The 15,250-nt window shown below is 35.2% G+C and overlaps 1 protein-coding gene across 1 annotated transcript in view; it reads left to right on the top strand.

Annotated features, from left to right (window-relative positions):
• Positions 1-15,250, top strand: part of ATR (ATR checkpoint kinase) — a 40,548-nt gene that overhangs the window by 12,351 nt on the left and 12,947 nt on the right. Inside the window, exons 15-31 of the mRNA XM_074153062.1 lie at positions 185-370; positions 857-949; positions 2,296-2,426; positions 2,639-2,782; positions 4,005-4,098; positions 4,834-4,959; positions 6,461-6,667; positions 6,885-6,998; positions 7,276-7,391; positions 8,310-8,430; positions 9,318-9,455; positions 10,579-10,786; positions 11,257-11,435; positions 12,318-12,482; positions 13,657-13,748; positions 14,299-14,390; positions 14,795-14,972. Coding sequence (XP_074009163.1) covers positions 185-370; positions 857-949; positions 2,296-2,426; positions 2,639-2,782; positions 4,005-4,098; positions 4,834-4,959; positions 6,461-6,667; positions 6,885-6,998; positions 7,276-7,391; positions 8,310-8,430; positions 9,318-9,455; positions 10,579-10,786; positions 11,257-11,435; positions 12,318-12,482; positions 13,657-13,748; positions 14,299-14,390; positions 14,795-14,972 — 2,384 coding nt within the window. The remainder of the gene's footprint in view (positions 1-184; positions 371-856; positions 950-2,295; positions 2,427-2,638; positions 2,783-4,004; positions 4,099-4,833; positions 4,960-6,460; positions 6,668-6,884; positions 6,999-7,275; positions 7,392-8,309; positions 8,431-9,317; positions 9,456-10,578; positions 10,787-11,256; positions 11,436-12,317; positions 12,483-13,656; positions 13,749-14,298; positions 14,391-14,794; positions 14,973-15,250) is intronic.

A 15,250-nucleotide genomic window follows, 5' to 3' on the forward strand; every position in this document is an offset into this window, starting at 1 on the left:
TGTTGTAAGATATTTTGTGAACTTAAAAACTCTAAAACTTGGTTTATCTAACACTGAGCTGATTTGGAAGCTTTTTCTTTTATTTCTATGGTAAATCAAGCAGACTCCAGTGCCTCCTGTCTCTGTGTGCTGGTTTCATTGTAATGAAATGAAGACTTGGTTTCTGTTTGCTATTTGATTATAGAATGAGACTGAGATAGAGCTGGGCAGCTTGCTGAGACAAGACTACCAGGGACTGCATAATGAATTATTGCTGCGTATAGGAGAACACTATCAACAAGTCTTCAATGGTTTGTCAATATTGGCTTCATTTGCATCTCATGATGATCCCTATCAAGGACCTAGAGAAATAACATCACCTGAACAAATGGTAAGGATGGCAAAATATTCATGTTCAGTTTTGTTCAATAACTTTTTTTTCTTCAGTTGGAAAGTGAAGACAATTTGACATTCTCTGAACATCCTGTATTTGAGGCAAAAAGTGAAGGAAAGGCTGGCATTTCGTATTAAGTATTCCTGTAATAGGGAAATACATACTGAGTATGCATAAAAAAAAAAGAAACAACCAAACAAAAAAACTCCCACAAACCAACAAACAACACCCCACCACCCTTCCCCTCCCCAAACCGCAAAGTCTTACCAAAACAAAAAACCCCACAGCCTAATAGGGATGTCTTTCATTAACACTGATATTTTTTAAGGAGCAGCATATTTATTTTTCTATTATTATTCTAATTTGTCTTTGATAATTAGCATTTCATACTTGCTTTTTAATTTTTTTAAGCTTAGAAAAGTGTTAATATTAAGATTATTTGGGGGTTTAACTCTTTTTTTCCCTCCCCGCCCTTCTCCACAGGCTGATTATCTGCAACCTAAATTGCTTGGTATCTTGGCATTTTTTAACATGCAGTTACTGAGTTCCAGTGTTGGCATTGAGGATAAAAAAATGGTGCGTAAACTTAATTTTAAGTATTAAAGATAAGCAAGAACTATTTCAATATTCCAGACTTACCTATGTGATTGGGCAACTGTCATTGAAGTCTGAAAGATACTAAGATTCTGACATGATTCTTGAAAACCAGTGGTCTCACTGTGGGTAGGACTTCTGTGTAACCTCAGAAGTTTTTGTTTTGTTTTTTTTAATGGTCACCAAATGTACATATTTTGGACGTGGTATATATGCAACAAGTCAATCAACCAGAGGAGGAATCCAAGTGTATGTTTTATATGTGTGGAAGAAACAAAGTGGAAGATGAGGGAATATGGTAAAAAATGGGAGTTACAGCAGGGAACAAGGTTATAAGGACACCAAAGGGCAAAGCTGAAGAAAATAAGATGCAAATCCACAATAAACCAGGATTTATTGGGTTTGCTTCTCACCGAAGAGCTCCTTTCAGCTTTATGGTAGAGAGCATTTAGAGAAATTAGAGCTCACAACTTGAGACAAAGTCTGAAAAATCTGCTCTGCTGAGGTGGTGCTTCTAACTACAAAACAGGGCTTTTAGTGACCTCACAGAGGTAGTGTAGATGTTTTCTATAGGGAATGTTTCAGTGCTAGAATATATATAATTTTACATTGATGGACTGCATTTTCTCTGGTGTTCTGTCAAACTTTTTGCTTCTCAGATATTCACGTTGAGATGCTCTCATTTTCATAGCCCCATGTCTTCATGCTTTCTGAATTTCTTCCTTTGAATAGCATGTCTTCTGCTGCACCTGCTATTGTTTCTATCTTTTTTTGTTCTGTTGTTCTTGATGAGTTTCCCCTTGCACGACCTTTCCTCAAGCTCATGTTTCTTCCTGTGTCACTGATCTGTCATGCTGGGCATTGTGCTACCTTGTTTGGTATGGTGTTACTATGACTGAAATATCTCCTGCTTTTTCTGCATCTCAGTATTTGTCTTCTGTCTTTCATCAGCCCCATTGACAACTGAGCTATTACCTGTTCCCTGAAGCTTATCAGTCACTTCTGCCAGAATTTGTATGTCAATTCTGTTGTTGGTGTGGTGCTGTCTTGTGTTTGGCTTGTTGTTTTTTTGTTTTTTTTTAATGCAAGTTGGTTTGTTTTCTCTATATTTCCAAAACCTGCTCTTTTCAGCTTCCCAAACTTTGGATATATAGCCAATCGCGTCTCTCTTCTAACCCTCAAATTCTTTATTGGAACAGCAAACTGAATTTGGTGTCTTACAGGGTATGATTGCTTAAGCCAGTGTAGCCTGGTTTTATTAGAAAATACAGCTTGTATGTGTTTTACTGAGTATCTAATACCCTAAAATGACTTTTCTCCATGTCTAGGCTTTGAACAGTCTTATGTCTTTAATGAAGCTCATGGGTCCCAAACACACCAGTTCAGTAAGAGTGAAGATGATGACTACGCTGAGAACAGCTCTAAGATACAAGGACGACTTTCCAGAACTGTGTTGCAGGTGAACTGATAGTGCACCCAAGCAGTGACATACCAGCTGTTTCTGTCCTTGAATACACTGGAGTATTGTCCAAAAAAATACATATTTTTTTGGACAATACTCTAAACCACATAGCTGAAATAGCTTAAAATGCTTCTCATGACTCACTTAAAATGTCTTTATGCAGAGCAAAATCATTGTTTAAGATTGTTTTGTTGCCTTTTCTTGTTTAGAGCCTGGGATTGTTTTGTTCGAAGTCTGGATCATTCATACCTTGGCTCCTTGCTTAGTCACGTGATAGTAGCATTATTGCCTCTTATACATATCCAGCCAAAGGAAACTACAGCAGTATTTTACTTTCTCATAGTTGAGAACAGGTACCGTACAAAGTATTTTCAGTTATATGGATTAAATCCTGTAATGGCAACAGGCATAACCCTAAATTAAAATTGTCTGGCACTGAGATGAGAAAACTTGTTTTTCAGCAAAACAGTATGTTGTTCTTGTTGTTCTATAAAATTCCGACTTACCTAAATTGCAACGAGATTTTGAAATTTGACAGGTGATAGCCTCATCTGGAAAGGTGTTTTTATATTGTCCTTACAAAAATATATGACACTATGGCCAGGTTACAACCCATTGAGGCACTTTCCCCTGCCAGGTTTTCCAACTCTGCGTTTTTTCTGCTGGTATGGGAAATTATTTCCTTCTACAGGGCACACAGACAGAATAACAATGATTGCTAACATTTACTTTAAGCTAGAGAGAAGAGTACAGAATTGGAAATAGGGAGGAAAGGAGTTCTTTATTAGTTTCCTGGAATAATTAGAGTTATAATTATGAATTGCACAGAACTTAATGTTGAGTAAGATTTCATACATCCTCTTTGCAAGCGGCCACACCAACTGAAAATAACATCAGTCTAGTACAAAAGAGTTACATTTTTATGACAACCTTTTTGAAGACAATGTTGAGTCTTCTTTATCTTATGTTTTGTAGCTTAAAATTACGATATTTTTTTAATCAATGATGATAGATTATATCTTGATCGCTTCTGTTGGGTTTTCATTTTTCTTGCCCTGTATCATACCAACAGAATTCAAAATAAAAGGTGACAATAGGAATAGTAAGGCTCTTGTAGAAGCCCATAGTAGCAAAATTGGAAGAGATTCGTTCATGTTAGGAACACAGAATTCTTTTTTTGGTTGTGTGTTTTCTTTTCTTATGAGGAAAACTGGAACTGGATTCACATCAAATGGGGTTATTCTCACCCTTTGGCCAGTGTCCAAAATAAGGAGAGCCAAACCTGGTAGAGGTGAATGGCAACTCTGAAAGCTTTGGAAAAAACTGCCTTTAAAAGAGAAAATAATTTGAAATATAGAGGAATACCTGTGGCTTATTTGAGTAACAAGAAAAACAGACTTTCATATGTATACTTAATTGCATGAATTTTTAATCTAGTTTACTTTTTTCTGCTTTTTGAGCCTCTGTTCTTCTAGTCATTACACTTTACTTTCTATAGATGGGCTTCTAAGATTTTTCTGGTCCAACTGATGTTTGCAATGTTCTTTGCATTATTTTTTTTTTGGTAAATATTAGGGATGCAGTACAAGACTTCTTACATGAAATATATTTTCTGCCTGACCTTCCAGAACTAAAAGAAATTCAGGTCGTCCTTCAGGAATACAGAAAGGTACAGCTTCTTTTATTTATTTTTTTTATTTTTAATGCATCTAATGAATTCACAACAAGTGAGGAAAACAGGTAAAGTTTATTATTATGCTGAAATACTATTTATCTGCCTCCACAACAAAACAGAATTTGCTTATTGTAGGAATATTTTCAAACAGATGCTGGTTCTTCTTTAGCAGTAAAATATGCTCACGTTTAACATGCTTGTTTCTGTAGCATCTGACTTTTCATCTTTTTGAGATTGAAGAGATTATAAAATTAAAACTCAGCAGTATTAGCTACAGCAGTGAATGTGTTACAAGAGAATCTTGGTCCCTCTTCCATATTCTCTTTAAAGGTAACAAAGATTGTCTGTTTTTAGGAGTACTTTATGGTCCATTTCTTTTGCTTGCCCTCAGAAGGGTTTGGTAACAGATGGGAAGTAGCAATTACGTAGTGGGAATGAGGTAGTAAAAGCAAAAATTCGTTTGAGTTTAGATAATGAGGTACATAAAGCAAAGCATTTTGTTCTGATTGTCATTTTTATTTACACCATTATATTTAAACAAAAATGTAAATATAGCACCTTTTTGAGGAAAACATTTTAAAAAATAAACACAGTGGTATATGGATATAGGGGAGAATGTAGTCAGTAAGATAGTTGTTTGTATGCGTTCTAACTTACGGCCTTTGAGATGCTGCTTAAACATATTCCTGTTATGTTTAACTTGAACATCTTGTGTCATGTTTTGTTCAGGAATCCTCCAAAAGCACTGACTTGCAAACAACACTGCAGCTGTCTATGAGAGCTATTCAGCATGAGAATGTGGATGTTCGCATTCATGCACTTACCAGCTTGAAAGAAACATTATATAGAAATCAGGTATAGAAAACCTCTTTCAGTAGAATTAAATGTAAATCAAAGTAGCATCTGGACAAACAATCTAAAACTCCTTACTGTTACTGAGTGTTCACGTGAACTGTGTGATTCTCCTCAATTTATTAAGCTAGCTGTTTCTTAATATAATGAGAAGGGCTTCTTTTTCATTATGTCTCCTTCTAAGAGGACTTTCAAATCCTAATTTATGTGATGCTGATTCAGCAAGACTAGTGGTATATTTCTTATCTTTCTCGGCTCTGAGGAAAGATGTATCTAAGAAGTCTATTTCAGCAATCTAGTGTGTAGTCTTGTCCACGTGTATGGCTTTTGCATCAGGAGACTGATACATTTAAGTGAACACTTTTTGTGAGTGTAAGATCTGAAAGAATTAAGACGTGTGTGACCATGTCACACATAAGATTTTTTTTTTCTCTTCCTTTGCCTTCCACCCTCAAAAATGTGAATCCATTGATCATATTCAAATAAATTTTATAGCTATGTACAAGTTGCAAAGATAACACTTTACACATCTGTGTGGTTATTAGCCCAGAGGGGTCCATGTGACCTATTTTAAAAAAAAAATAAATAAAAAAATCTGTCTCCTTAGGTAGCTATAAAAGATTGTGGGACACTCTTCAGTCAAAAATTTAAAAAAAAAAAAAAAATCCTACTTAAAAGAACAAACAATCATTGTGTATATTCCTGGCCAATCAGTAATTCTTGCAGCTCAGGTCAGCAAAATCTTGTCATGTTTTGCTTAGTTAGAAATCTAGCAAAATAATTGAGGCAAATCAAACTTAATTAGTTTCACAGCTTGTGGGACTATTTGCTCTGCTATGTTGGCTGGGGTTTCAGCTTTCATTAAACAGAACAGTGGCAAGCATCTTCACACTATTAAGAGAAGCATTTTTCTGTATTTGGACTAAATGTGGAGCTGGGGAATAAAAGCTAGGCCAAAATGAAAAAGAAAAGAAATCCAATTAACAAGATGGGCATTGATTAAAAGACTTGAAAATCTGGGCTTTGTAGGACTGAGGGTGAAGAAATGGCCAACAAATAGGAAATAATAAGGATACACATGGCAGTGAAACCAGAAGGTATGCATGAAAGGAATTGAGAGAAAGTATCAGAACACATGAAGAAAAAGGATAGATAAGTGAAAAAGTGTAGAAAAGAAGAGGTTCTTGGTAAGATAAGGAAAGAAAATGAAGTTAGTAGAGAGGTGTATGATAATGAAATAAAATATTAACCATGACAGCATTATTAATTGAGGCCCAAATTCCTCATGCTTATTCATTTGTTTAGTCCTTCCTAGGGTAACAAGCAATTTAGGGCAATCAGGCTATAGTTACAAAATGATGGTATTTGAATCGCAAACCTAAAGTCATGGGTAAATGAAATACGAAGTAAGAATGAGTTACGGATGGAAAATATCTGAGACTATTTACCATGAACATGGTTGTAGAATAACATCATAATTCATCTTTATTTTTCAACTTCATAGGAAAAGTTGATAAAGTATGTAACAGACAGCGAAACCGTGGAGCCAGTCATCTCCCAGTTGGTAACTGTACTGCTGATCGGCTGCCAGGATGCAAATTCTCAAGCCCGACTACTTTGTGGAGAATGTTTAGGTGAACTGGGAGCCATAGATCCCGGCAGGCTTGATTTTTCAACAAGTGAAACTCAAGGAAAACACTTTACATTTGTGGTAAGACATGTTACTCTAGTGTTTTGTTTAACAATAAGGGTTTCTCAAAAGTGCTTGGGAATAGGGAACCTCTTATCTTTAGACCCTTTGAACATCCATACTTGCTTTCTAATCTCAAACAGTTTAGAGTCAGGCTTCAAAGTGATCATTTGGAGACTAAAGATACAGCTATTACTCTGTTTGTTTTAATTAAACTGGCATTTTTTTTGTGATTGAGGCTGGTGTGGAGGATCCAAATTTTGCCTATGGACTATTAATGGAACTGACCAGAGCATTCCTTGCTCATGCTGATAATGTTCGTGCTCAGGATTCTGCAGCATATGCAATTCAGGTAAAATACGTGCTTAGATCCTATTTTTGTTTCACAAATGTTTTCCTATTACACTGAACACAGAATTATGCAATAGAAATATAAGTTAGTTGAAATGACCACTGCCTAGTAATAGGGAGTTAACAATGCTGGATGAGAGTTTTGCAGTTATAACTTTGTAATTAAACATCCTGTAAGTTCTATTTCATGACTTCTGTATATACACAAGTTTTTGTAAGTACTGTGGTCATGAAATATTTTCAGTGCTAACTTGGTCATTTAAACCGTGCCTTTTCAGGAGTTATTGTCGATCTATGACTGTAGAGAGACAAACACAGACTGCCCAGGCTCCAGGCTTTGGAGGAGGTTTCCTGAGCATGTGCAGGAGATACTGGAACCTCACTTAAATACACGGTATATGACAATTGAAGTCATTTCTCTTCATAACAGCTTCAAAAACTTGTTTTTGTTCTCCAGGCTAGCAATAGCTTCACTTGGTTTTGTGATTGTTACTTTTCTGTGAAGAGTGATATGTGTCTATACAGAATTCAAATAAGGTCTTTCTATGTAAAGCTGAATAAGCACTTCCTTGAATGTAATTCTCGATAAATCTAACAAGCAAAATTCTGAGCTCATACTTTGCCCAGATCTGCCTGTTTATCCTTAGAGCATTGTCTTATACAATGTTTTGAAGCATTTATTTCTGTTTTCTGTTGTTTCTACAAATTCTCACTAGGATTTGAGTTTGTGCTCAAATTCATTAATAGCCCTTTACTGCTACCGTTTTTAGAAGCAGGAGGAGCTCATTGGCTTCTAATTTGAGTTTTTATTTTGTTGAGTTAATGATAAAAATAATGTGAAGAAAACTTCAAATGATGTATGCACCTTAATTTGAAATAATCAACACTGTTTCCTTTTTGTTTCCTCATGAAGACCATCACGCTTGTCTGAGATAAATTTTACCTTTTTAGAAAACAAACTTTTTGGCATTTCTTGGCTTTTATATATGTTCTAGGTTTTTCCTGTCAAAAACATAACACTGAAATATTTATCAAACTGCATTTCGTAAAACTGATTTGAACAGCACTTTGAAGTATATTTAAAAATTCTGGTAACGTTTTAGCTTGTTTGTGTTGCCTGTTTTAAGAAGCTCTAGAATAAAATATGCTGACTACGGAAAGTATTTTCATAATTCTTTTTTAAAAGATTGAGAAGATGATGAAACCAAATATGATTCCAGTTAGGGAACTTCATAATTAAAAATGTGCTACTGATTTCTATTATATTAAATAAAAAAGTTAGTTTTATTACATCGATATTTTAAAATTACAGGTACAAGAGTTACCAAAAGGCTGTGAATTGGTCTAAGATGAAGAAGCCAATTTATTTAAGCAAATTAGGTGATAATTTTGCAGAATGGTCAGCAACTTGGGCAGGTTATCTCATAACAAAGGTAAGAGGATAAAGCTGCTCTCTATATTGGTATATGCAACACATTTTGGCTTCTGAAAGTCAGGGGTGGGTGGGGGAATATGCCTATTCTCTATAGGCCTGCTAAAGCACATCCCTGAAGACTTCATGCGTCATCAAGGTAGCCATGCACCTTCCCTTCCCCAGCATTGTTGCTTTTTGGCCAGGCTTCACAGATAGCGTCAAAGCCAAATGTCTAGGAAGTTTGCCCTTGTCCAGAGTCTTGTATAGCTGAAGGCACTGACAAATGCTTCTGAAAAGTATCTGAAATGCTTCTTGAAAACCTCAAATTTACCTTCTCAGTTTCTGAAAGATTTCTTTCATTTCTCCATAGTTCCACAGTCCCAGCACATAAAAAGTACTTGTCTCTTTCTTCCTTTCCTTTCCCCTTTCCAACACGTGACTCACTGAAAATTTCACTTTAAGAAGTGAATTTAATCACAATAGCTCGGTACTTACACTGTCCTCTATTTCAGACAGAAGAATTGAATGTCTTCATAATTGCCTACTTATTGCAGGCTTTTAAGGGCAGAAGAGAGGCTGAGCGCAGTAGTAGACTCTTGGCCTTAAGGGTTTTTCTATGGCCAGTGCAAGTTCACAATGGTGATGAAAACATAGAGAAATAGAATATTGTAAGCAATGTTTGCTTGTCTTTTTGTGAAATTGGCAATTAATACGTGTAATAGCAGCTGCCATCTGGAATCCCTGTTGCAGGTTTAGGTCTGATGAACCTTCTGTAGGACATGAGTAACTTAAAATTTTATTTGATGGAATAGTATTTTTATTTGTCAACAAAAAGAAACCTATTAATTGTTCAGGCATTTGCACTTTTGTAATGATGCTTTTCCTGGAAATAATATTTTTCTATAGGTGAGACATGATCTTGCCAGAAAAGTTTTTGATTGCTGCAGTATTATGATGAAGAATGACTATAAAGTGACAATTTATCTGCTTCCACACATCCTTGTCTATGTTTTGTTGGGATGCAGTCAAGAGGATCAACAAGAGGTGAGACGTAGAAGAAGGTAGTGTTCTTCATAGGAATGTTCAAGGGCTGCTCTCCATAAGAGCTGTTCAGCTCTGCAGAATTACTGTAGAGCTACATGAACAAATCATATAGGTGTTAAACTCCTTTTCCTGTATTAATAATATAAATTTTCTGCTGGGGTTTTGAATAGACTCGTAAAAGTTTGTATTGAACTGCTCTTCTGTGGATTTCTGTGTATTTCTTCAGTAAGGCCTAGGATGAGATATTAGGCAGTTAATTATGACTGCAGTAACATCAAGATCTGGAGTTATACAAAGAGGAAGAGAGTTCAACACAAACAAGGAATAAATAGAACTTGTATAATTCCAAGAAGGCAGACCCGTAAATTTTTCCCTCCCTTGCATACACTTAAAATTTAAGTGGAAAAACTGTTTAGCTGCAAGATTCATGCAGAGCAGCGTTCATAAATGTCTTGTAGGAAAGCAGGCATAGGAGAGAAAAGAATCCTCTAGTCTGCTTTCTTTCACTTTGCTTTAGCAGAAGTTGAAGAGATTGAAAAATATAACTTATTTTTTATTAATTTGAAATTTCACAGCTAAGATACCTGTGTTTAAACACTGTGGGTGTGTAGAGGTGTGTGATGATTTTTCTTGTGTGAACAAGTACATCCACAATAAGCATCTGTTATGTATGTTAACTCATATTCTATTGACTAAAACAGGTAGCGGGTCTTTCAGCATGATATTTACTTAAATATAAGCAAAAAGTAGATCTGTGATCAAGTAGATAACTTGAATTCCATCAAACCTGGAAGTATTGTATTTGCAGCACAAGTACAGTAGCATTCATTGTGTTTTGAAGCCTAAAATTCTAGTAATCATGATGGTTATTCTGAATCCAAGGGTTTGATTTTTAAAGGCTTTCTCCCTGTATGGAATCTCCTGACGACGACTGCTACTTGGTCTGCCATTTCTTCTTCTTAAGATTGTGGGATAAACAGAGCTTGCGAATAAGCCCAAAATTATTAAAATACATTATTAAAATATCTAGTATTTTAGTTTGATTTTTGTGTTAATTGCTGTTTCCTACTATTTTGATGCCTGTGTGGCACTTCTGTCTTTTATCATATTGATGTTTGTGTAGGTTTACGTGGAGATTATGGCTGTTCTGAAACATGATGACCAGTCTGCTAGGAGGCTTGAAGACAGTGCCTCTGATCTAAGTCAGCTGAGCACACAGACTGTGTTCTCCATGCTTGATCATCTCACTCAGTGGGCTAGGCATAAGTTTCAAGTGCTTATTGCTGAGAAAAATACTGGCAAGTCTAGCAAAGAGAAAAGTGATCTAAAACGTGAGTGATACTTATTTTATTAAAAGTGGCATTTACATTCTTCAAATAAGTATTTAAATCTCCCACTTCACATTATCACCATTTAAGAATGCAATATTACTATGGTAGTCTGCTTTATGATTTCATACTGTCTATATTGTGATTTCTACTCCCTCCCACCCCAAATCTATTGTTTTGAATGCCTATTGTAAGAAACACTGATTCAAAATCAAAAAACGTAATGTTAATTTCTTGGTAGCTTTCTAAAGGTTCGGTTTAACATATTGTGTGCTGTCTTGCAAGATGTAGGAAGTTCACCAGTATTGTTTTAAATAAATTATTCTTGAGAGAAGAGAAAAACATTTTCTTAAATTAATCAGATTATTTCACTAAATTGTGAAATGAGTTAGCTGAATCTTTATGTATAAATTAATTCTTGAAACCTCAATGGACAGACTTCTTAAAATGTTTGTTTGGTTTTTTTTCTATAGCATCAAGTGAGGACTATGGAGAATATCAAAATGTGACACGTTTTCTAGACCTCATACCTCAGGATGCGCTAGCTGTGGCTTCCTTTCGCTCTAAGGCTTACACAAGGGCTGTGATGCACTTCGAATCATTCATCACAGAGAAGAAACAAAATATTCAGGAGCATCTTGGATTTCTTCAGGTTCTGAAGTTCTTGGGTTTTTTTGTTTATTTTAATTTAAATTTAAAATAGATACAGATGAATAAAGCTTTGTCAGATTCTTCTTCGAGATGGGAAGAAGAAAAGATATAGTTAGGCTCTTTCTTTTGGATACAAGGGTTTAGTTGTCTGTCTTTCAGCAATATTTAGTACTTCCCTTTCCCTGGAATGCTTTTTATATGAAAAAGGAGTAGGTTTCTAGTGCATAGATAAGAGAAAATCCTGAAAATACTTAAATGTGTTTTTGTTGAAAGTACAGCACTTATTGCTTTTAGTTAACTCTGCCTTTTGTTAGAAAAAAACACAGCCAACTATAATAACAAAAAAAAAAAAGAAAGCCAAAACACATTTGAAGGAAAGCTAAATGGCTTATTCTAAAGTAGAGAAAGAGCTAATGCTAAGGGTGTTCAAAATGATTTAAATTATTTTCAAGAAGTATTTTAACTGGTGGGATAAGCCTGTTTATTGTTCCGTATGGTTTATATTCCTCAGTGATGTTTTGAATTTGAGAAACTTTGTATGTTGCTTTTCCACCTTAAGTAATCTGCAGCTTCATATTATACAACTTTATCACATAATAATAGGACATTTATTTTGCCTTTTATACGGATTGTTATTCTTTCTTATTCTTCCTATAGTATGAGATCAGGAGTATTACAGTATACTAAGCAAAAGTAGGGCTCAATTTTGGAAGCAGCACAGCAAATCTGACATTTTCTATGAAAGCTTAATGCCAAGAAGTCCTACTGAGTAGTTTGGTCTCCATTTTCAACACGATGTGTGATTCTGAGCATGTTATATATAAAATATCTTCTTGTCTCAGAGTTGTTTTTAATGTCTGTTTTCACTTCTGTTTGAATGAAGAAATTGTATGCTGCTATGCATGAGCCAGATGGAGTAGCTGGGGTGAGTGCAATTCGGAAAGCAGAACCATCTCTCAAAGAACAAATCCTTGAACATGAAAGTATTGGCTTGTTAAGAGACGCAACAGCCTGTTATGATAGGGCTATCCAACTGGAACCTGACCAGGTAAATACAAGACAAATTTTAACATTTTTTTTTTTTTTTAAATATTACAATTTAATAATATTGTAAATCTTTTTGACTAACAAAAGACCAAGCCAAAAATGCCTCTTCAAGATATTTGAGTAAAATGGGAACATAAGAGTTTCCCTTGGCAGTTGCTGAATAATTATTACTATTGAAAGTGTCGTATGAACTGAAACCAATCTCTTACTTGGTTTATAGTGGAATTTGCAGGCTCGGGTTGATAGTTGGGTGTTTATGCCCAGGCCTTTGCTTGGGAAGGCCTGGAGTTGGATTGCTTAAGTATCAATCAGTATTGATACATGCCAAAAGAACTATTAGAGAAAGTTACTACAGGTTTTATTGAAAGTAATTCTGACTTGCTATTTTTGATCATTGACTTCCAGGGAAAATGTTCATAATATAAGAGCGATTGGAAATTGATTAAAGAAAACTTAAAAATATTTGTCTTCCATTCCCCTTTCCCTTCCTGTATTTGGAACATATAAGGTAGCAGTACTGGAAAATCGTTATGCTTTTCATATGCTAAAGTGAATATCCAGAGATAGAATGATAGATGTGATTCAGAGAATCACATTTCAGCAAGCTGAAGACACATATTACGCTTTCTATATTTGAAATACTCTTCTAATGTGAACTGCAAAAAGTATCCCAAGCAAGGGTATCCCTATGGTTTCTTGCACTTCCCTGTGCAGCGCAGGTTATCTAGCCCAGCTGATAACGGGTGTAGTAAATAGAGTGTTTTGATGGCACTACTTCGTTCCCAGAGTATGGGAAACATTTTTATGAAGAGTGAAACTGCTTTGGGTTTTTGGGTTACTTTCTTCCTGTGACTCTTTCCTTCTTACTGTTTTTCATTTCTTTAAATCAAATTTTTATTCACAGCTCTGATATGGGGATTAATAAATCATTAAACTACACTTATGGTGATGCGCATTGCAAAAATTGCCTGTGGTAATTTCAGTTCTTTGGTAATCATAGGCTCTTAAAATTATGAGCGTTCGTTTAGCTTATGGTGCAAACGGTTGTGCCTTTTCATGTTATAAAAAGCATTCAAATGGATATATTTCCTGCTTCAGACTCCATGAATTTAATGAGTGTATACGTGTGGTTCTTTTAATTTGTTGTTGTTTTTTATTTTTTTTCTCTCTTTTAGATTATTCATTATCATGGTGTAGTGAAGTCCATGTTAGGCCTTGGTCAGTTATCTACTGTCATTACTCAGGTCAATGGAGTGCTGGCGAACAGGTACTATAAGCACCTAATACAGTGGTTGAGTAATATGAAGCCCTGTGTTACACCTGTGCCTCAATAGCCTTTTTTGTGCTTTATCAAGCATTTGAGGCTTATCAAGCATATCCAGTTAGCAATGTGAAGCTAGAAAACTGTGAGTGCTTTGTCAATAAATGTATTTCAGGACTTCCAGAAATGTTAGTACTTCTTGTCTGCACTGTGTGCGATGTTGATATGTGCTTTAATTTGTTAAATAGAATCTTTCATTCATTGTTTTGCATGCTACTTGTTCCATAGCTATTCTGTAGCCTAATAGGATAAATGTGCCATAGCAGTTAAATACACTAGTTGGAAACTGAATTTGTGGGATCGAGTTGTACAGCTATTATTTGTTATCCGAGTATATTGTTTGGTTTTACTAATTTTTATTAGGAGCAGGCTTACCTTGCTTCTTTTCAAGTAAGAGAAGTTTTATATAAAGAATATTTGCTAATATAATATAGAACTAACATACTGAGGAGGGAAAAATTGAGTTTCAGCACAGGCCTTTGTTTTCTTTTAACAGGTCTGAATGGATTTCTGAATTGAACACTTACAGAGTGGAAGCAGCCTGGAAGCTGTCACGATGGGATTTACTGGAAAATTATTTGGCTTCAGGTAAGTTATCAAAATATCAATATCAAAATATCAATATTTCCTTGTATTTCTGAACAAGGGTATGTTTTAATCAAATAATCTTGATTTAAGGGGCAGTTATTGTAATTTTTTAGTCTTGGGTTTTACTGGGGGGAGGGTTGGTTCTGGCAGTCCTCTAAATTTTTTGCAAATGTATTAGATTGTAAACTATATGGTCTTTGAGTAGAAATTTCGAGTGAAAGGCCAAATTTCTTGTGGGTCTGTTTGAGGGGTGGATTGTGGGGGGGAATTATACAGTATTTCTAAAATTCAGTTCTGAGAAAAACTTATTTTCCCAGCAGCATGTTAAGACAAATTAGCATGTTTAGATTAAGCTGCTTAAAGAAACAGAGTTTGAGAAGCTTTTTTTTTTTTCCTCCCCAAAGATGTGAAGTCCACTACTTGGAGTGTCAGACTAGGACACTTACTATTATCAGCCAAGAAGAAAAATGAAGCAGATTTTTATGAAACACTCAAGGTTGTTCGAGCAGAACAGATTGTACCCCTTTCAGCAGCAAGCTTTGAAAGAGGATCCTATCAGCGAGGATACGAACATATTATCAGGTTTCTGACTTTCGTGTCGCTATTTACAAATCCAGAAATCACATTACCAAGTATGCAACAGCAAGAATTTTCCATTTCCATAATAAATGGTATTGATGTGCATTTTCTGTTACCTCTTTTTGTTATACTTGGCCAACTGGAAACATTTGATTAGTTATGAATTTATAATTATTCCTCATGAGCGATATTCACAATGAAACTGTTGGGTATAGTCTTTCAAAATCATCAAGCAAGTTTCAACAATTTAATTCCATGCTTAAAGTAGTACATGTAGGCCA

The sequence above is a fragment of the Numenius arquata genome, chromosome 9 (assembly GCF_964106895.1).
Source record: "Numenius arquata chromosome 9, bNumArq3.hap1.1, whole genome shotgun sequence".
Classification (NCBI taxonomy): Eukaryota; Metazoa; Chordata; class Aves; order Charadriiformes; family Scolopacidae; genus Numenius; species Numenius arquata.